Source organism: Streptopelia decaocto, assembly GCF_964273445.1.
Source record: "Streptopelia decaocto genome assembly, chromosome: 16".
Lineage (NCBI taxonomy): Eukaryota > Metazoa > Chordata > Aves > Columbiformes > Columbidae > Streptopelia > Streptopelia decaocto.
The window spans coordinates 4,398,991-4,420,365 of record NC_138671.1 but is presented as its reverse complement, the minus strand read 5'-3'; the positions used below and the strand labels follow the sequence as shown (position 1 = coordinate 4,420,365).

Here is a 21,375-nt window from a genome sequence, read left to right as displayed (position 1 = left end):
ATTTGGAAGAATCCAGCTCTACCTGCTAAATTGATCAGATGTCTAGAAAAAGGAAGACTTGTGAGCGCTGCCTACCTATTTCTGTAGTGAAAAGTCGGGGATCCAGTAAGGCCGCCATGGGCTATGGGTGTGAGCTGTCATCTTTTTGATCACTAAGGTACACAATGAGTTAGATGAACTCTTAAAAAAACCCAAACCTGCACAAGCAAACAAGCCTAACTCCATGCATCTGTAATAAGTCTCTCCAACTCTCACTTTCTTTATTTGCCCTTAGACTGACATTATTGTCAAGCTCTAATGGAGAAGTGGAAATCTAACAGCTTTAAAATCACACAGTGCTGTCTGCTGTGTGACCTTTTTCCAGTTGATGGTTCAATTTATTTAGGTGATAAAGAAAACACTGAGGCATGTGAACTCTATCTTCCTGACAGATGTGAGCTTACTGAAACTTTTTCCTCATCCTTTTCTCCTTCCCCACAGTCAGCCTTTTGTTTTTATAAAGTGATCCATATATTTTTTCTTTGAGACGGCACCTGGCTGTTGAAGGTATGGAAAGGCAAATTGACTGATAATTCTTGAGATGTCCAAGAGAGAGATGTTTGTATTTTGTGTCAAGTGACACATGGCATATGCAAAAACCTTGGTGTGAAGTTTTACGGTTTGGCCAGGTCTATGAAGTTATTTAGAAAAATACCATTAAATATGGAAAATGAGGAAATATCCAGTAGTGCTGAGCCACAGTAACTGATGAAGATTACTGGTAAAACCTGGTCAGAACTTGCCCTGAAATCATGATGAAGACCTTCAAGATTGCTGCTGAAGGTGTTTGTGATTGATATTCAGCTGTGAGACTCTGTTTCAATATCAGATTATATCTGCTAGTGAGTAAAAATGGTTTATTGCAACAGACTTGTCTTCTCTACTGCTCTATTAGAAAGATGCTGAACATCTCCTTGCTGAGGTTTAGGCAGGGTATAAACCAGGCTGCTGGTCATCTGCAGCTGTCACTGAGGGATTTGGTTGCTTTGTGCCCACCCCTGGGAACAACAAATTACAACTCCTATGAAGTTAAATTGCTTCACTTTTTTTCTTTTTCCTCCCAAATCCCAAGAAATCTTGAGAGTCGAAGGCTACTTTCCCTGTCAGGAATCTTGTTTTGCATTGAAATGGCAGCATTTTGTAAGACACTGTAGGAATGCTGGTATCAAACCCTCTCTGCGAAAAGGTTTGGACTCCGTGGTGACTGGAAGGAATAAAAGCCCCAAGGTAGGCAACCTGCCGATCTCCTCGCTGCACCAAGGGATTCCTTAAAAAGCCAAGCCTTAAAAAGCCAAGCATTCTAGTAGCCCTGGTGATTTGCCAAGAGATGTGTAAGGGTGTTACAGGGAATTATCAGTGCAGAGAAATTGAATAGCTGTTCTAGAATATCCATTCTAGACTGATTATTTTGGAATGACGCTTCTTTAAATTCCCGTTTTTTTTTTTTTTCCATCTTACTCTGGAATACCTTCTTTGTCCTAAGAGCAAAAATTCCTGAGCGATGTCAGAGCTGCATATCACAGGTTTTCTCTATCAGTAATGATATGTTAAATGCAAGGTGCATTAGGAGGATTTTTATTGAGTATCCCGTTGGAGTAGAGTAGATTCTGTCATGCACCACTGACTCATTTCAACTGGAATACCACAGTTCAGTAAAAGAAAATAATTGAGTCGTGGGTTTCTTACTTCAAGTGTGTCTGATATCATCTTTTGCAATAAAATTTTATGAGGGTGAAATGAATGTAGAGCGCTGATTAAATACGGGCAGCTCTTTTCCTCTTGTGTTGGGGTGGCTCTTTGAGCTTCAGAAGAAAACAGCAGTTTTGGAAGTATTTTCACTAGATAAGCATTATTGAATTAGAAACATCTATATCTACGGTTAGATGTCTTCTCCTGGGTTTTGCAATGCTATCTGTTTTGCAGGCAGTCTGTTGGGTAAGCACACCCTGGTTTACTACAGATCATTTTATCTGTGGTAGCTCAAACCACTAATTTGAACTTTAAAGCTAAGCTGGTGATTTAAAAAAAAATATTTAATTTTTTTTGTCCAAACTGAATTAGGAAAACTTTCTCCAGCCTGCTCTCTGGACTGATTGGTGCCACTAGGAGCTTCCAGCAAAGGAAAGCTGGTGAGCAGCTGAGAGCACTGACCTCTGTCCTTCAGGCTACAATATTTGGGAAGGATGTTTTTCTACAAGTGAGGTGAACAGGGACCACCTGAAACTATACAAAGACATCTACAGCCTCCTGCAGTCCTGTCTGAAACAGTGGGACGTGACTGATACAAAAGTGCCAGCAAATGTCCCCAGTATTCCCATGTGCTTTTGCGCTGATGAAATCATATCTTGGCCAGTGCGATCCTCTGCTGGGAGACAGCGGACAGAGCTAAAATGAATTGTAGTGGCAGAAAAGCGTTTTCTTTCTGATATCTCAAATCTTATCAGGAACTTAAGCCTTGGTTTAAAAAAACAAAACAAAAAAGCCCCCACACCACCAGCCAGTGGATATATTGGTTAGATTTGCTTCTGTGTGCTCTTTTGGACAATGGCTAGTACTAAGAATCTTTATACAGCCCTGAACTAGTATTTCCCAATATTAGTGTTAATAATAAAGTGGAGTGTCGACACCAGGCTGTACTTTATAGAAACGACCAGAGCCTGTGCTGTTTGAGCGTGACCTGGGCTACCTTCTCTGGCTTAGTTTCTTGGAGCCCCTCTGACGGCAGCCAGTGCCGTGAGCGTGGACCTACTCGCCTGTGTAAAAAATGCCCATAATTCACACTGGTCTAACACCAGATAAACAGCTCTGGTACCAGTCACTAAAGGTACTGTAGCATAGTTTCATGGGTGTAAACGTACACCCACGTATATGTGAAATGTAGATGACGGTGATGTTAGATCTCACCTACTGTCCTACATTTACAGACAGCGTCTTAGTCTGGATTAGCCAAACAGTTATCTGATGGCTGTCTCCCTGGTGTCGTACTGCTGCAGAAGGTTCAGATTCTGTTTATGAGCCTCTGTGCTCTTTTGGGGCCCAAAAGGAATCTTGGCAGAAAGCAGATTGACTGGGAAGAGTAAGGAGGGCTGCAAAGGAGAGAAGCTCATCTTGGGGCTAATGTAGATATTTCAGATACCACAGGGAGTGTTGAAAGCAAAGAAGGGCCCAGCTTTGCGTTATGGGAGCAACAAGGGTTTGGAAGAGTTGGTTTTAATCCTTTAGTTTCCATGCTCCTCGGTATTGGTTTTCTCGCCAGTCTTCCTGGTCCCTCTGTTACAAAGCAGAGACTTCTCTCTCAGCATCAGTGTGCATCTTCCAGGGGTTTCAAGGAGCTGTGGGTAAGGCTTTTAATGAGGAATTCGGAGCTCAGCTGTCTTCATGCATTGCCAGCACATTTTCCTGATTTGAGCTCACGCTGCTGCATGTGTGACGTATGTCAAGGTTGGCAGGAAGTTTGCAGGCCTGGAATGCGGTTCGGACGCAGGTATCCTCCCGGATGGAGCCGCTTGAGCGCACCGGCTGCCAGCAGAGCCAAAACAGTAAAGCTGCAGCAAAGCAAGTGATCTCTGCAACAGGCAATGAATGTCACCAGGACAAGGCTGCCGTTGTTGAGTTTAAAAATGAAGCTTCCAGGTTAGAGGGTTTTTTGTTGTTATTTTTGTTTGGGGTTTTTTTGTGGTGGTATTTGGAAGTACAACGTTTTTTCTTTCCTCCCCACCCCATACATCTCTTCCTACAGGTCCCAGAGCGAGTTGCTCTTTTGCTTCAGGGCAGAGGGGGAACCAGCTGCAATTACTGGCTGCAGATCTCAACGCTTGCTGCCCCGTGCTGGAAAGTCCAGCTGCTACTGGCAATTAAAGACATTTAGCAGTTCCCCCCCGGTGTAAATTCTCACAGAGAGTAATTACTGCCCCTTCCCACATCCCACCACCAAGGAAGTGGAATTTCAGTGGTGTAGCATTGGGGGTTTTTCTAATACACTGCATCTCCTGTTGGTCTCTGGGAGTTCCCAAAGCCAGGCTAAGAACCTCTCCTCTTGTCTTTCCAGCAAAAGCAGCTTTCATTTCCAGTAGCATCCATCCTGTTCAGCAGCAAGTTCAGTTCAGCCTGGGGACTTTGATCTTCATTGTTCTGGCCCGTCTTGTCCTATTTGTTTAGAATTGCATTTGTTGTTGTTTAGTGGGACTCATAAATGGTAACATTTCCTCCAGGAATTCAGGTGTTGATGTAGTATCAGAAGATGACTGTGCTACGTGCTTTCTACTTTTTAAAAATTATATGGGTTTGAAAATATGACATTTGCACACATACAGAAGAAGTTGCATGTAAAGCAGACCAGCACATATGTGATGAGTTTCACGTTTTTGTTCGTTTGTTTAAAAATATAAATATGGAAGTACCTCTTAGATAAAACGGGTAATAATTCTTCTGCCCCTCACGTGGGGGCTGTAGAGTTTCCTGAAATCTCTAGAGAAGACTTGAGAAATGCAAGTTATCATTGCTGGATTTCCCCTTCCTGTACAGACACAGCGCTTGGCTGACACCCTGTGAAATGCGGACCAGTTATCAACGTGTTTTCAGTTTCAAGGGTCATTCAAAAATTCCTTTTCTCAGCCGTTCGGGGAGAAAATTCATAGAGACCATTGATACCAGAAGAATCTGTCATGACAGTGTTTTCTGTGTTTCTGTTTAGAGCCTTTGCAAAGAGGCTACTGAAATATTAATAGCTTTCTGCTTTGTGAGCCATCACACTGCAGTGCTATGGTCTGTGTATCCTTTCCATGTTCCCAAAACACACGTGGTTTAGATGTCTTTCCTATATTTTAATACAGAGTGGCTGGTTGAGTGGTCAGTGTTGTCCCAGAGGAGCCAAAACTCACTTCATGGATCAAGAAAATAAAGGTCTATAAGGCAATTTACCATTCAGGCTATTATGGAGGAGGGTGATTTAAAATGTTACAGTGGCTTGAAAAAAAAAGAAAACCCCAGAGCAGTGATTGAAAGGCTTGAAATGACTGAGTTACTGCGACAACTCCTTTTCCTGTGTTGGGTCTGTTGCAGAGATGTGGAGCTCAGCGATACCTGTTTGCAGGACTGGCTTTGAAATTAAGAGTAAGAGATCATTTATTTAATAGACAGCATTAAAGAATGAGTTTCTGATGAAGCAAGTTAGGTATTAAACACTTTTCAGGTGAACCATTTACTTATGTAATTATCTCTCATTTACATTATAATAAATGTTTCTCCAGGGAGTTTAGCCAATCATGAAATGCAATTAATTTTCAAATGTTCTTCAGCAACAATTGATCCTCCAGAGACTGAGCCCCCTAGTCGGTGTGTACATTTTTAAACTCTCCTGCTAAAGGGAAGCAGTTTCAGTTTGGTTGATCATGCAGTTGTTAAATTTTAGGGTTTTTAACAGTTTCATACATGCCTATCACTACAAGTCTGGAGTGCTGGGCTTCATACTGAGGTTGTGCAGGCCTGGTATCTCCCCTTAGTTTCCAGAGCACTGAAGAGGTTTAGGATGCTGTTCTTCAAATTAAGCCCAGGACTCACTTCAGTGAAAATGGAGTTTAAATGCTCTTGGTTTCTGTTGCTGACTCTGATTGCTGTATGATACTGGCCAGAACATGTACTCAGCTGTTTTGCAGTTTCTCCATATGTAAAATGGGAGTAACACAAACCTCATGTCTCTAAGGTGTACGTGGAGATGTGTTGGTGGAAGGGACTGGTTGGTGACTGCATGTGATCTCTGGATGGCACTCTTCAGTATTGTGCTGCTTAAGTTTACTTAATTCACTTTCTGACATGAATGTTGTTGCAGTCACTTTTGTTCCAAGTCTTATTAGCGAGCTGATAAGATAAAATAATCTGTGGAATTCCACCTTTTACAACTCTACTTGGTCCAACAGCTTAGGAGGCTTTTCAAGCATGGATTAATTTTATTACGGCATTCAATTTTCAGATGAATTGCTGCTGTGGTTGGAGTAAGGATCTCCGTTTAAGCGGAGCTGGCTTTTTAAAAGCGAAAAGGAACAAAGTGATGTTAGTAGCCCTCACCTACCCCAAACAGACCTGTTTCTGCACACTGGCTCAGTTTTCTCTTGGGCCCCGCTGCAAATCCTGTTCCAGCCAGGCTGGGTTGCAGTGGACAGATGGGTTTGGGTTGAAAAGGGCTCACAGCCGCTGCAGAGACTCTCCAGCCCTGAGCGGTTGCCGATCCAAAGCAGTGGAACCTGCAAGTCTCACGTACTTGGAGGCTGAAGAGGATGAAGAGCTTTTTTCCTTTTGTGCTTGCAAAATCCAATGTAGGAAAGTCCTTGCCAGTGATATTATCTCTTCATAGCAAACAAATAAAACCACTTTGGTTGAATTTGTGCATTTTCCTGAGGCTTTCTCTTCAGCCAGGGTTAAAGAGGAAAGCAAACTTTATTTACTGATGTTCCTTTCACAATGAATCTGGCATGATGATATTATCTGTAAATGCATCTTTGGGCATCAGATGTCTTTCCATTTATTTAGAAACATGATAGAAAGATCGTCTGATATGGGAATGAATACTTGACAAATTCCTATACTCTGTTTTGTTGCCTTGGCATATATATGCAGCTCAGAATTAGTCCATATCTGCTACATCATCCCATTACTTTCAGCAGAATACCAGTGCTTTTATTTTGACCGACAAATTTTGTTACTTGCTGTTTACAATGACCTCTAAATGTTCGATAGCAGAATGTGACGTGTTGTGGGATGCAGTTCCCCCACGTCTGCTTGCTCTGGGCCACCTGTGGTCATCTTGGAGGTGCCTCTGAGACTGAACCCCCAGTTTAGGTCTGAGTTACTCGAGCTGTTGATATGTTGCCTATAAATACAGGGCAGCTAGTGGGTTTTGGGTAGTGTGGATTTTGTAAGCACCTACACACAGATCACAGTCGGATCATTATGTTGATCTAAACCATTTTGTAATCCTCTGCAATCTGGGTTTAGAGACTGTTATTAGTGTCACAAATAAAAGCTTGTGACTTCTTTAGTTCTCGGGATAAAACACACATACTTTCAGAGAATTACATATTAAAAATAAAGCAACATAAACATGTAGGAGTTGAGGATAGTTATGGTACTTTTCAAGACTGAGTCCTGAATTCACAGGATTGCAAGAGAGAAATTGATTAATCTTATTTTCATAGTCAACCGCATGCTGAAGGAGAAGCCGAGTTAAACCAGGAGGACAAGGCATGGAAGGAAGTCTTTTAAAATGTCTTTTAATCTCAGTAACTTGAAGCTTTAAACATAGCTACAAGGAAGTGTATTTTATTTGTGTTTGTTTTGTTTTTTAAACTGAATGTATATCTTCCAGGAAGGAAACCTCCTTTTGCCTAGATAGGTCTCAGATTTAGAGGTAGAAAGGTGCTTAAGACTTCTATTTTCTAAGCTCATGAAAAGCCTCTTCAAAATTATAGAAAAGGCACCATAGAAGCTGTTTTCAGCTACCATTAGCATTCACATTTGTGTTAACTGGCCTGGTAACTTTTATCTTTCCATTACAGACAAGTAGCTTCCAGCCTTCATTTTTGAGAGGAAAAGCAGGGCAGGGTGTGGGAAGGACAGCAGGCATCTCTGTGACGGATGCAGCTCGGTTTGGCCTGCACTCTGCAGGGTGATTAGATATTGCCTCTGACCAGCAGCCTGGTCCTAATCCGCTGTTGGATTTCTGCCCGCAGGTACCTGAAGGAGTTCCGCACGGAGCAGTGCCCTCTTTTTGTGCAGCACAAGTGCACTCAGCACCGGCCCTACACTTGCTTCCACTGGCACTTTGTCAATCAGCGTCGTCGCAGATCTATCCGCCGCCGGGATGGTACATTTAACTACAGCCCTGACATTTACTGTACCAAGTATGACGAGACCACAGGAATCTGCCCAGAAGGAGATGAGTAAGTAAAGACTGCACCCTGCTTTTCAGGCATTGGGCTTTTGGCATCAGTCCAGGTGATGATTCCAGCCAGTTCTTGTAGAGATGAGGCAAGTCAACAGTAAAGCAGCTTCGTGACATACGTAACGTGAGAACAGATGTAAAAACTGTAATAGCAACCTGAGTGCTCCTGGCCTGCTGCTGAGATGATGCTAAGGGTGACTTGGATGGGAATTCAGCTCTTGCATCGTTCACTGTCCTCATGAGCCATGGCATGTTCAGCAAACCCAGCTCACTGACAAACAGGCTCAGAAAGACTCTGTCAAATAATACCTGTTGCTCACTAGCAGGGTAGCGTAGTTTTTCACAGATTGAAGAAAGAGGGAGAGCTCTGTCTTCCCCCTGAATTATCTATCCCCAGATTTTTAAATCATAATAGTTACTTTCCAGTTTGTTTTGTCTTCCTGAACTTTTAAGAAGCCAGTAGGGAAATGACAGGTACCCAGAATAAGGCAACATGAGGAAGTGAGTGTGTTTTATTGGGTCTTCTCTCCCCGTGACTGCGGTAAGTTTAACTTGAGCAGAGTTGCAAGTGTTTCTGCTGTAGATGTGGCAGACTCCAGCAATTGGAGGGTTAATCCAGTAATAGAACTTTAGCCACGTGACAGATATGGAAGAATAAATAGTGTAGCCAAACTGTGGTCAAATATAGGGAGTGTTTTATAGAGTTGCTATAGAAAGATGGAATCTCAATTCCCTTTCATGGTGCCACGATAAACACACAGAAAAATGCTATTTATCAAGAAAACAGTAATTTTTTTTTACCTGATTAAGTAAAGATCTTTTGACTATGGCAGAACAGAATAATCTCAGCCTGAGGCCTTGGTTTCAATACTTTATTCCTTGTTAGAAGAGAACTAGAAGGGACTGGAAACAGGATATTTGGGGGCTTTGGCTTCAGGATCACTCGTTCATATCTGGCTTGAACTCAGTTAATGAAAACTGTTGCCATCTTGGAACTCTTTGCTGATATGTAGTTTTAGCTTGATGCTGCAATATCTAAACTTGACCTATTCCATCTAGTTGCGGTGTTTTGGGGTTTTTTTGTGTGTGTGGTTTGGTGTTTGGTTTGGCTTTGTTTTTAATTTTCTCAGTGTAGATTGTTCTTTTTCTGCCTAAGAGGGGAAACAAACAATCAGTTAAAATGGTAGTATTGTAATTCTCCTTTCTTGTCCTGTGGTCTGCATAAAGGATGCGTCTGGCTATAGATAGACTGTTGCAGCCCTGTAGGAGCACATCAGCAGGAAACAGTAACAGCACAAAGTCTAGATGGGCTGCTGAGGAAATGGTATGTGCCATGTGATGTCCCTTCAATCATAGCTAGTATATCAGAATGCCTTGACAGTGTCCTTGCTCTTTTCCAGATCCCTGACAGTCACTAGACTGGAATAATAAGCTGCTGCTGGTTTAATAATCCCATTGGCTCTTTGGGAGGAAAACCATTTCATACTGTGTGGTGACAGTTTTAGGGGTCCTGTGTAGCATTTGAAAAGGAAGCATGAGAGAAGGGGCAGAGTTAGCAAAGGTGTTGTCAACTGCAGCATCCTGTATTGGCAATATATCTTCTGGTAGTGTTGAGTCCATCACCTGTGTGACTAAACTTAGGCTGTTCTTCCCCTCCTTCTGTACCTCAGGTGTCCCTTCTTGCATAGAACTACTGGAGACACAGAGAGGAGGTATCACTTGCGCTACTACAAAACTGGAACCTGCATTCATGAGACAGACTCCAAGGGAAACTGCACAAAGAACGGCGTCCACTGTGCGTTTGCTCATGGGCCCCATGACCTGCGCTCTCCGGTGTATGATATCAGGTTGGTAGAGGCGGGGGCTCTATAAGAAAAGGGTAATTTCTGGACTCTTATTGAAGGACAGTACTACTTCAGTGTGAAATGCTTAGGGTTAGAATGATGATGATGTATCTCTTCCTAATAAGGCAAATCTACAAAATATTCAGGTAAGATAGTAAAAATGGGGGAAGGGAGCACACTTTAAACTAGTTGTGCTGTGGTTTGGAGTTTGGAGGGAATGAAGAACATGTATTGCAGTTGCTGTTCGACTGAAGACATTCTGAGAAAAAAATGCATGAATGAAATACACCCACTCAGGAATTGTTACTGCGTTCCTGTATGTCAGTTTTTATACACATTTATCTGTCTCTTCATCTACTCAGTCTGTATGTTCATTTAACTCTGTCCATGAAGGGAGCTTCAGGCGATGGAGGCTTTGCAGAATGGTCAGACAACATCAGAAGGTGGCATAGAGGGTCAGTCTGCAGTCGCTGCTAGCCATGCTATGATCGAGAAAATACTCAGTGAGGAGCCCAGGTGGCAAGGTGAGTGTCACTTAGGGTCTCTGGGGGCTGGGAAGTCTGGTGGTTGTGAAGTACATGCTCCTGTCAAACTTCTGTACAATAAATGCAGGTCGTGGCCATCTCCCAGTAACTGGTTGCTTCTTTTGCAGATACAACGTATGTGTTGGGCAATTACAAGACAGAGCAATGTAAGAAACCGCCCCGTCTCTGTCGCCAGGGTTATGCATGTCCCTACTACCACAATAGCAAAGACAGAAGAAGAAGCCCAAGAAAACACAAATACAGGTACCGTGGTCCTGGTATTTTATTTCCCATCTGAGTGGCGAGGTGTAGGAGAAATCTGTAATGAAGGATCTGGGATTTTATCCAGTTGATAGTTTTTTAGTGTGTCTCCAAGGCCTGTACTGACAGATGTGATGGACTGTTATTTCTGCCTAGGAGACAGGATAACAAACTAAAGGAGTTTTGCTCTATATAGGAACCACTATCTCTAATAAATGACTGTTGCTAAATCATGTTACAACTCTGGGTTTATGGCAAAGAGAAACTGTGTCTGGCTTCCCCTTACTGTTTAAACTCCTGCATTAGAAAGGAATGCAAGAGAGAGAAAACAAAACCAAGTTTTAATCCTCATCTAGAAACAAACTCGCACAGCAGTGTTTTCCTGGTAAAGGGTTCAGAATCATCAAGCTGCTTGCTGTGTGTGCCTGGTGATGGGCATTGTGAGGCATGATGTGACCAGTGCTGTAGCTGGACATGCATTCCTAACCAACTAAAGACTGTGCTTGAGGCACCAGGGTGTTCTTGTCACTCAGCTGTCGCTGGATTTTTCAGCATGCTGCATCTCCCTGAACACATTTCATCCAAGTTATAGGCCCTCATTTCCTCCAACACAACAGAGCTTTTGTTGTGGTCTCAGTGGGGCTTTTCCTTAGTTCCTTTAAAAAGAAAAAACAACGTAAGAGCGGACCAGAAAGCCAGGAGAGAGAATATCATGGGTGTTCTCGCTTCCCTTCCCTGCCTCTAATATTCACAGAAATTTTTGAATTGGCACTGAAATAATGTATTTTAAAAATTAAATAAATAAAAATCAAAGGAACTTTAATCCCAACCCCTCCAGGAGAAACAGAAACGCTAAGCCAGTCTTCAGGCTGCACACTTGTGCTTTCTGCCCCTGCCTGGGCCCTTTGGGAAGGGAAGAGGCTTCTCCACTCAGTTCTGTTGGTTTCCCCACCCCCAGCTGATGTGGCTGCCGTTCATGCAGGCATCTGCTGCTGCTATCTGCTTCCCTCTGCTGTTGTTTGAGGGAATGCTTAAGAGCATAAAGAGTGGTGGAAGTAGGTCACGGCAAAAATTCAGAGCTGGGAAGAAGAACTGTTCCTGACTGGGAGATAGAAAATGGACTTGCCTTTTCCCCAGTGACCTGACTCAGCCTCTTTTCCACATGACCACACTATAACCCTGGAAACATACCACTGTAAGGGTATTATGTGTTTTAGGATTAGCCAATTAACTTATTAGCTTTCTATGAATGTACAGTTCCAAAACAGAAACCAGACCCAGCATCTCTGACACTAATCATATCAGCTGCTAATATTGTTAAGTTATGTTGGTTCAGGTTGCATTATTTTAGATGGAGAGCTAAAGCTAAGCCATGTTTCTTTCATTGGGAAATTGGAAGAGGGGGAAGAAGATGCAGCAGGGTGGGGGCTGGGGAAGCAGCAGCAGCCAGCCAAACAGATTGTACAGCTGAGGGTGGGCAGCTGATTGAAGAAAGCAAAGCTCAAAGCACTTTTGTGGGTCTGATGCCTTCTCCTGCTACCTTATTTACACAGATCTTCGCCGTGTCCCAGTGTGAAACATGGAGATGAGTGGGGAGATCCCACTAAGTGTGAAAATGGAGACTCATGCCAATACTGCCACACTCGCACAGAGCAGCAGTTCCATCCAGAGGTACAGTAACCTGCTCGGTCCATTTGGTAGCTGGCTAGAAAAGCAGAAGCATTTCAGGCTTATGAAGTACGCGAGTGTGCCAGCTGGGAGAGTGTGCGGGCTGCTTGTGGTGTGGTCCTGGGATACAGAAAAACTGCATGCTGGAAGTCAGCTGAAATTCAGCTGCTTGACAGGGGTGCCTTTTCATTAGGTAGACCATATGGGAGGAGGTAAGAATGGGGGAAAACTGAAGTGTAAGAGCAGTCTTAGGTATGGGGTCCGTCTGAAGCATGGTGTGGGTTTGCAGGTGAGCATACAGCGTCTGTTTCCTTGAGGAGGAATTCTTGATTGATGACAATTGCACTAAACCATAGATACCCACAAACTGGTGCTAAAAACCACAAAACTCTTAGTTGTGAGCATGTCCAGAGCATTCCAATATCTTTACAGAAAGTGTAATTAAGACCTTGTCCTAGTATGCTTCATGTTACAGTGCTGAAAAGCTTTGTTGGGCCACTGTCGGCAAAGTAACCATTGTCACCGCCTGTCAAATTGGGGGACAGGGGAATAATCCGTTTCCCACAATCATTGTCAGTGGTTCGTTATTTTCCTAGCAAACATGTGGCTATAGCTTTTTGTGCTGTCATCTGCCAACTGTTTCCTACCTTTTACTGTCTGTAATATCCCTGGAGCTCCCAGTGAGACTGGAGGGACTTGATGGAAAGGGTGACCTTTGGGTGAGCTGATGTGTGATGGGTTGATGTTTGGGTGAGCTTAGCTGCGCTGGGCATATTTTGGTGTTCCTGGAACTACAGCGGGTTTTCCTTTCTTTGGAGCGAAGTACTGGAATGGTCACCCTGAACGCTGACCTTTGTGCCTTTTATCCGTGTTTCTATCTTAATGTTCGGTCTCTTCATAGTACTTTTGTACCTGGGCTGCTGGTCACTGTTTTTTCCTGTTCATGTCTTGTGGTTTTTTTTGTTGTGTTTTTTTTTCCCATCCTTAGATCTACAAATCCACCAAGTGCAATGACATGCAGCAGTCTGGCAGCTGTCCCCGAGGACCCTTCTGTGCCTTTGCACATGTAGAACGTACGTGGGCTACTTCTCTGTATTTCGTAGATATTTGAGCTATGCACAACTTCTGGCCAAAATAATTTAAAATATAGGACGACTAAACTGGAGCTTCTTTGAAGCATTTTCAAAACCAGAGTATTAACTTTGATAATTCTTCTAAAAGCGTGCTAGTGTGAGAGGTGGTGGCAGAGCTGAAGACGGTACGTGGTCTGTGGGACTCATCTCTCACTGAACTGTGACTTGAAGTATCTCCCTCTGTTTCTTGTCACTTCTCTGTATGTCAGTTTAGGAGGACTGGAACAGAGAGAGCTGCTCCTCTTTTGTGCATGGATGAACTACCTAGCTAAGTTTCAAAGTGTTTTAAAAAGCTGAGGATAAAATTGCTACTTACAGATAATGTATTGACCCATTTCAAAAACTAAATACTATTTTGCTATTTATTAAGTTTTACTTAAAGTTTAAATCTTTAAGTCAGGATGGAGAAGGAAAATATGCAGCTTTTTTGCCTGCTTTTCCTCAAATCCTCTTTTCTCTTTAGCTTCCTGATTTATAGGGCATTATTTCAATCCTCGTCATCTGTAAACTAGTGATGCTGTTTTGGTTGTGGGAGTTCTGTATTTAGGTGGGTACTAACATTCACAGATAAATGACTAGCTCTTGCTCCTGTGGCTCCTCAGTTTCTGAGCTCCAGTCTTACAGTTGAATTTGCAGCAATTAGAGCAGGTTACTCAGAAGTCAATAGATTAGCTCTGATACTGACTCACTACATGGCCTTGAGCAAATCTCTTTGTTATTTGGTTATCTTTTGTAAATGGTGGAATTAGTAATTGCTGCCTTTGTCAAGGAATGGTGAGAGTAAATTCCCTACAGGTTATGCAGTTCCTTTTATAGGCAGCCTTGTTGACAAGCAGTAATTACAGCTGGGGCTGTGGGCTATAATGGTCCAAAACACAGTCATGCAACTGCACAGTATGATCCAGCAAGCTTAAGAGAGAATGAAATCTTGATAAAGAAACAGCGTTCAGCAAACTCCCTTGTGTATAGCATAGTATTTTTCTTTAGGAGATGCCTTATTTCTAACAAGATTACTGCCCTTGATGCTATAGTACCTTAAAGCCAGAGTAACACTCTGTGGTTATTTCTTGTGCTGTCATATGGAGTAGTATCTTTTAGCCCTTTTTTTAGCAAAGTGAACACTGAGGGCCTAATTTCATTAAAATGACAGGAATCCATTTATTGTATCTGCTCTTTGTGTAATTATTAGCAAGAAATGTGTTGAAACGAATACTTCATAGAGATTGCAATACAGGCATAGTGTCAGCTATATAATTTTTGTAAAGATGCTGGGTTGTGTTAGATGTAAATACTGCAAGTCTACAGCATCTCTACCTTCCAAATCAATGACACTTTATTTTTGTGTGTGTGTATTACTTTTCTTCTGATAACGGTTTGTATGGAGCACAGACGGAAACTTACCTCTGTGAGCTAATTATAATGCACGCATCAACTTTGTGCCTAGCATTGTAGGGAGCTCTGCTTAGTTCAAGACAGCTGAATGAATAACACTCAGTTCACGCAGGGAGGATATTTTGGAGCAGCCTTAATGGACTAAAGAGCAGCACAGGGTACAAGTGATGACAGTAATAGTGTAAGGAATTTTAGTTAAGTAGTATCTATTTGCCAGACGAGATTTCTCCTGACTTCTATACTTAGAAGCTTGTGGAATATTTTTTCTCTCAATAATATCTAGGTATTCTTGTTCCTAAATGCCTTGTGTTCCATTGCAATTGTACAGCTTTTAGTAACGTTCTGTGTGGTTTTATTTCTTTCAGAGCCTGTACTCAATGAAGATTTACAGCAATCTTCGGCTGTATCTAGCCCAACACAGACAGGCCCTGTGATGTACATGCCGTCAGCAGCTGGTGATTCTGTTCCGGTCAGCCCTTCTAGTCCACATGCCCCAGACCTTAGCAATGTATGTAGCACTGTGGGAAGCTTTGTCCATATTTTATAAATCTGGGTTTCTCTGAGTCATTGTACTACTTTCTCCCAAGAAGACAAATCTCAAGTATCCAGAAGCCCAAAGGTGATGACATTTTTCTTTCAGATCTCAGCTGCAGACTTTTTAGAGAGATCTATTTGTTTGGAACATACAGTTCAGTGGCTTTAGTATTGTACTCTCACCTATAAAATTTCTAAGCCTTCCTTTCTGTGCAAAGTTTGTTGATGTATTTTCAGGAAAGTGGAATACATCCGCACATAAAGTCCAACTCCTTCCTGCCTGGAGGTACATATTTGGCTTAGTTTCCAAGTACTCTAATTAAAGGCTGTGAGCCAATAACCTCTAAAGTACATAACTACAATTGAGTTTGTTTACATATGTAATCTCAGAGGCTTAGCCTGTGCATATTGTGTGTTGCATTATAGGATATCCTTGATTCCCTCCCCCTCCTACTTTTGGAGATAGCTAAACTCTGGAATAAGATAAAGTAATGCCCCAGATTGTTAGTGTTACTGTATTTTAGTTGTATGTACAAGAAGGGAGCTCTTTAAATGCTGAACAGATACATAGAGCCAGATTAGAAGCCCATGGAATGCTAGACTTCTTCATTTTTGCTGAGTTTCTTTTGTTGTTGTTCGTTAAGTCTTTTGTGTTTGCACTGCTGTTGATAAGGTGTGTAGCCTTTTCAAATGGTTGGTCGGGGTTTTGAGAAGGTAAAATGACGTGAGTTTAACTCATTTGAAACTGGGTGGAATGAGGTGAACTCATTTAGGACCTCTGTTTTATCTTATTACCCCTCTTTGAAAAGAGACACTAATAGTTTGATTTATTAGTGCTAAAGTCATCCTCACAGTTCATAGTTATCCAGAATTTGATTGCAGTTAGATTTGAATCAAAACTCTGACCTTAATATTTTATCTCATTAAATAACACTGTGGAAAACAATAAAAAGCAAAACCCCTTCATCTTTTAAATGTGTCACCTAAATTCTCTGAAAACTGCAATGAAATTGAAGATATCTTCCACTTAATAGACCGTTTAGGTCTTTCCTGTCCCAAGCTCTTAGTCTTTTAAACAGTCTTTCCTAATCCTTGGGTATATGCCAAATGGCAACACATGTCTTTCTATGACTTCATCACTCCACAGGGCATCTGCATGTAGCTTGCAAACAAATATGGCTTTTCTGGTGAGCATTTTACATGATGAATTAATCAGAGAAAAAGGTCCCTGTAGCAGCCAGCCTCACATGGCCTGTTCTGTTTTGTATTTGTACTGTAGGTGTGGAATAAATCAGGAACTCTGCCAACTAGCCCCACCTCCACCACAGTGAGTAGTATCTTTGTGACTGTAGGGAAGCATGGACAGCAGAATGTCTGTATAAAAATAAAATCAAAACATTGTAGGATGCTCCTTCTTTCTGGTGCCAGCCCAGCCTGTGCCACATTTGGATCTGTGGCAGCAGTAGCTGTCTAAATATTGTCTGAAGCACAGTCATGCTTGCCAGTGCAGGCAAATTATTTCTTGTCCCAGAGAAATGGGATACCTGCATTGATCCAGGTAGGCGCTTTCTCCAAAACTCATCTTAATCTCCTTTGCTGCTGTCTGTGGCTTCATCTACAGTGCAAAACTAGCTTTGTTGCATGTGGTTGTGATCCCTGGTTATAGTCCAAAGAAAGGGACTGTTGGAAATCCTTGGGTTTTTTAATGCAGCAGTTGATACTTGGCTTGTGCCTGCATTAAAAGTTTCAGATTTCCAACTGGAAAGCAAAAGATACAGTATTACAGGTACCTCGGATGTGCATGGTTCTTCTCACTGCCATAGCACCTTTCCAGGTTTCGCAGTAGTACTCAGAGTGCAGACAGGATCCCCTGTAGCCTGAGGAAAGGAAAGAGAGTTTTGGTCAGGTTTGGAAACTTGATCAGTGGCATCTGAGGCCTCAACAAGGATAAATGTCACTAGAGCTGTAGGGTGTTTTTTATAAGACTGCACTCCAGTATGAAATAACAACAATAAAACCATAATTGTGGGACTGTATAAATCCAGTATGTACTGGAGCTTTTTCCTGGTTTTCAGTTACTGTTTACTGGAAGCTTGTATGCTTGTGTTGACTGTCAGTATAATCAATGCACAACCAGTGATATGAATGAGCTCATCTGTGGGATGCCTCTTCGAGTCGTTGCTGCTGGCAGTACTTTCCTGACACTTGTTCCTTCTATTAGATTCTTTGTAGGAACAGCAGTCTCGGAAGCCCATCTAATATATGTGGGTCTCCTCCTGGCGCCATTGGAAAGCCACACAGCTTGGAGACCATTGGTTTTCCTCCAGACTCAGTAACAGCAGCCGGCAGCTACAAGAAAGCACCAGGGTTTGAGCGAGAAGATCAGGTGGGGGCCGAGTATTTGAAGAGTTTCAAATGCCAGGTTAGTAGGGAATATTGGCTGGAAGAGTTGGGGGGGATGAGAAGAAATGAGAAATTGCTCAGTCTAGCTTGAATGTATTTTTATTTTTCAAGGAACACAAATGAGAAAGCGCTGTTCTCATTAGCAGTTCTCAGGTCTCTGCTGTTGCTTTCAGCCTCCCTTCCAGTCTCTTCCATCTTGCATCTGTTCTTGTCTGCCTAGCTGCCATCACACACTCAGTTTGTAGAAGTCAAGCTGCTGCTTGTTTTCCTAATCCCTCACAACTTCTGTCCTGTGTTGACCCTGGGTAGCTTCCCACATATCACTTCTTGCTCTTTCTTTTTCCATATTTAGGTCCTTGCCAAGAGTTGCTGTTTCTTTTGCTGTATTGTCTCATGGAAACTCATCCTTCCTTCTCTGTTCTCACTCCGAACTCTTACCTTGATCTCCGTGACTTGGTTTGTCTTCTGTTTTCACCATTCATTTCTGGGATGTATTGAAAATGTCACGTTGGTTGTCTCTTGCTTCTCTGGCTGCATCATTCTGATCCTTGCCTCTCTCCTGTGACTTATGTATTAGATTTGAATTCCTCATCCTCATTTGAAGAGCCCTCTGCAATCTTACCAACCCATATCTCTGATGACATTCCCTCTTAACCCTTTTGGATATCCCAGTCTTGCCTTGCTGCTTCCTCAGTCTTCTCCTTCTTGGTGTCATGCCTTATTCAGCCTAGAGCAGTCTCTTCCATCTCTTCTGCTGCACATGGGTTTTTCCACAGTCAGCTTCATGTTGTGAATTTCCTTTCTTGATACTAGAATTAATAGTTTCTCTGCACCATCCCTTCCACGTCAGCTGAGCCCAACCCAGAGCTTGGGTCTCAGATTTTATTTTTCACTGGGTTTGTAAATGTTAGAGAACAACATTTAGGGGAAGGAATAGCTACTTTTCTGAAGAAGCAAAAATATTTCTTACAAGTTCTTTAAAAAAATTATGTATGTATAGATAAAAAGGAATAGAAATACCTGGTCTATGTTGCTTGAAAACAGAGGTGACAAGAAATGCTGCTTTCAACCTGGCTACGTTTAAACTCTTTGTCTGTAATATTAAAGAAGCTAGCCTTAATAAGCTCATATTGCTGCATTAGTGTTGCACTGCTGTGAGAAAACAGTGGAAATAGCCTGTCCAGACAAGGTCTTGCATAAAGTGGTTGGATTTAGAAGCAGACTCTGTGGGTTTTGTTTTATTTATGTTTGCAACTTTGGGAAAATATGACCGAGCTTTGCAGTAGGACTAGTCTTGAACACTGTTTAGCCTAATTAAAATGATTTAGTGACAAATACAGATTAAGCTACATGCACGTACGCTTTCTTATAAATGCTTCCATTGTCTCGCTTAGTGTGGATGTGGCTTAGGAAATTGCAAATTGATGCAACACGTCTTTGGGGGTAAAGAGCAGACCATGCTGTGATCCTGGCGCTTCTTGCAGGCACAGCAGCTTGTAGCAGTTGTTTAGAAACAAAAGGGAAAAACATGCACTCGTTCTCTGTTGCCTGTGCTGCAAAGGAGGAGTGAACCCAAAGCCAAAGGACTGAGAGAAGCCCTGTCTCCTGCCAGCAGAGGCAGGGTGCCAGGGAGGCCCTGCTCCGGAGAAAATGGGCAGCAAGCCTAAGCCAAGGAGAAAGGGGATGGAGCATGAATAGGACTTTTAAAAGGAGGGCCAGATGATGAGCGTTTGTGTCTGAAGTCCAGGCTGTGCTACAAAGATACTGTATTCAGGTAGCTTCTTACTCGTGTGACTTTAATTAAGCAAAAACCTGTGTTAAATAACTGGAAAAAAAAGGTATTAAAATATAGGTAGAAATAATCACAGTTGCCTTATGCTAGGCCTCTACAGACAAAAATAGGTGTCTCAAAAGTGTCCTGATTTAATTTTCTTTTAATCTATAATTACTTACTTTTAAAAATCCTCTGTAATTCCCTTTGGCATCAGAGATTTTCATATACCCTGTAAATTAGACCAATAATTAGGCATTTAACTTTGTTCACTTGTATTTGAAAAGTTAAGAGACACCTTGGCTCAACTCTGCAATAGTCTCGTCATTTTTCCTCTGTAGAATGAGAACAAATAGTTTCTATCTTATTAGAATGAAAAATGCACCTTCTGTGTTAATAGGTTCCACATAGTTTGTGGTAAGGCCGAGCCAGCGGTTAAAGCTAAAAATACTTTTCCTGAGTCCCAAAAGATTTAGCAAGCTGGAAAACTGCTGGCTGCACTGGAAGGACTTAAATGCCATTACCGGAGGATGTTCCCAAGTCCTGACACACAGCACAGTAGGTTTGTTCCATTCTGGTCAGAAAATGCTTAGTTTTACTCATAATTTATGTCCCCTGTTTTCTTCTCTGACTGCAACAGAGTGAATTGGAGAATTTCAGGCTGCCCTTTGAATTTCTGTCTTGATGTTCGCCCTTTTTAATGTTATGCAGAGCTGAAGGAGACTGGCTTAGTGGTGTCAGTCTTTTCGCTCTGGTTTTCACTGGTGTTACTTGAATTCAAGACAGTGGGAATTGTGACTATCTTAGAAATGTGTTCACTTTTTCTCCTTCTCAAAGAAAAAAACCCAAACCCTTCCAGTGCAACTTAACAGTGGCAGAGCCAGCCAGCTCCATTGGCAGGAAGCCTCTCGGTGGGGGGGACGTGGCTGTGTATGTGCCTTCGCTGTAGCTGCTGACGGCTGTTGATAGCACATTTTGTGTTCAGATGAGTGTCAAACAGGGTAGGGATGTGTTGTATAATCTAGCAGGCGTGTTATCAGACGCACACAGATGCGCTAACGTAACACATCTATTGCACACAAAGGAAAACAAGCCTGTGAGGGGTTCAGTGGGAGTTTTGCTGCATGTAAATGTGCTGTATGTTGTTCAGGAAAAGTGTGAGAGGATGGTGCCCATTGCAGAAGGATCTTTGCATCTGTATTTCAGCTGCCTGTTTGCCAGACTTTGACCTCCCCATCTGCCCATAGGCAGAGAGCTGAGCAGAAAAAATGATTTAATTAAGTAAAACCAAGGGATGAATTCTTCTGCTGCTCTTTCGCCTGTCTGGTTATGTCATCCCTCTCCAGCAATCATTTATCTTTTTTCATAAGACTGTTCAAGCCAAAAAGTCAAGGCGTATCGCTTCAGGTCTGTGTGGCGTCTCGTGCGCTGCTGTTGCACATCGCGCCTTAATCTCCCCTGCGGAGACGGTGACTGCCTGCATTTGCAATAAAAATGATCGAGCAGACTCTATGCCTGGAATATATCTCCGATTCAGACTCGGGGAGGGGGTTGGAGAGCGAGTAAACAAGCAGCCCTGACTCTTGGCACTTTCCTGCTCTGTCTCGGTGCCTGCAGGGTGTGATTGATCTCCCTGTGCCTTCTGCATGTAGCAGCCTGGGAGGAGCAGAGCAAGGCCTGCAGAACAGACCGTTACACACTGACAGGCTCAAGAGGCCACTTCCTTCCCAGCTCTGGTTATTGTAGCTCAGAAATGACTGATGTTGTGAGGCAAGATGGTTGATATCGGTTAAGGATATAGTGCTGGAAGGTCCCTAAGCTGAATTTTTAGGCTGGATAATGGAATTCCAAATGTATGTTTGCATTCATA

The 21,375-nt window shown here is 42.5% G+C and overlaps 1 protein-coding gene across 6 annotated transcripts in view; it reads left to right on the top strand.

The window, feature by feature from the left end:
- UNK (unk zinc finger) overlaps positions 1–21,375 on the top strand; it is a 45,489-nt gene that overhangs the window by 10,744 nt on the left and 13,370 nt on the right. For 3 of the 6 annotated variants that reach the window (XM_082067418.1, XM_082067417.1, XM_082067415.1), the window contains exons 2-10: positions 7,764–7,973; positions 9,646–9,822; positions 10,213–10,343; positions 10,472–10,607; positions 12,158–12,275; positions 13,261–13,345; positions 15,163–15,305; positions 16,611–16,658; positions 17,553–17,753. In XM_082067418.1, the coding sequence (XP_081923544.1) occupies positions 7,764–7,973; positions 9,646–9,822; positions 10,213–10,343; positions 10,472–10,607; positions 12,158–12,275; positions 13,261–13,345; positions 15,163–15,305; positions 16,611–16,658; positions 17,553–17,753 (1,249 nt within the window). The remainder of the gene's footprint in view (positions 1–7,763; positions 7,974–9,645; positions 9,823–10,212; positions 10,344–10,471; positions 10,608–12,157; positions 12,276–13,260; positions 13,346–15,162; positions 15,306–16,610; positions 16,659–17,552; positions 17,754–21,375) is intronic. The other 3 variants (XM_082067419.1, XM_082067416.1, XM_082067420.1) reach the window with 3 other exon arrangements.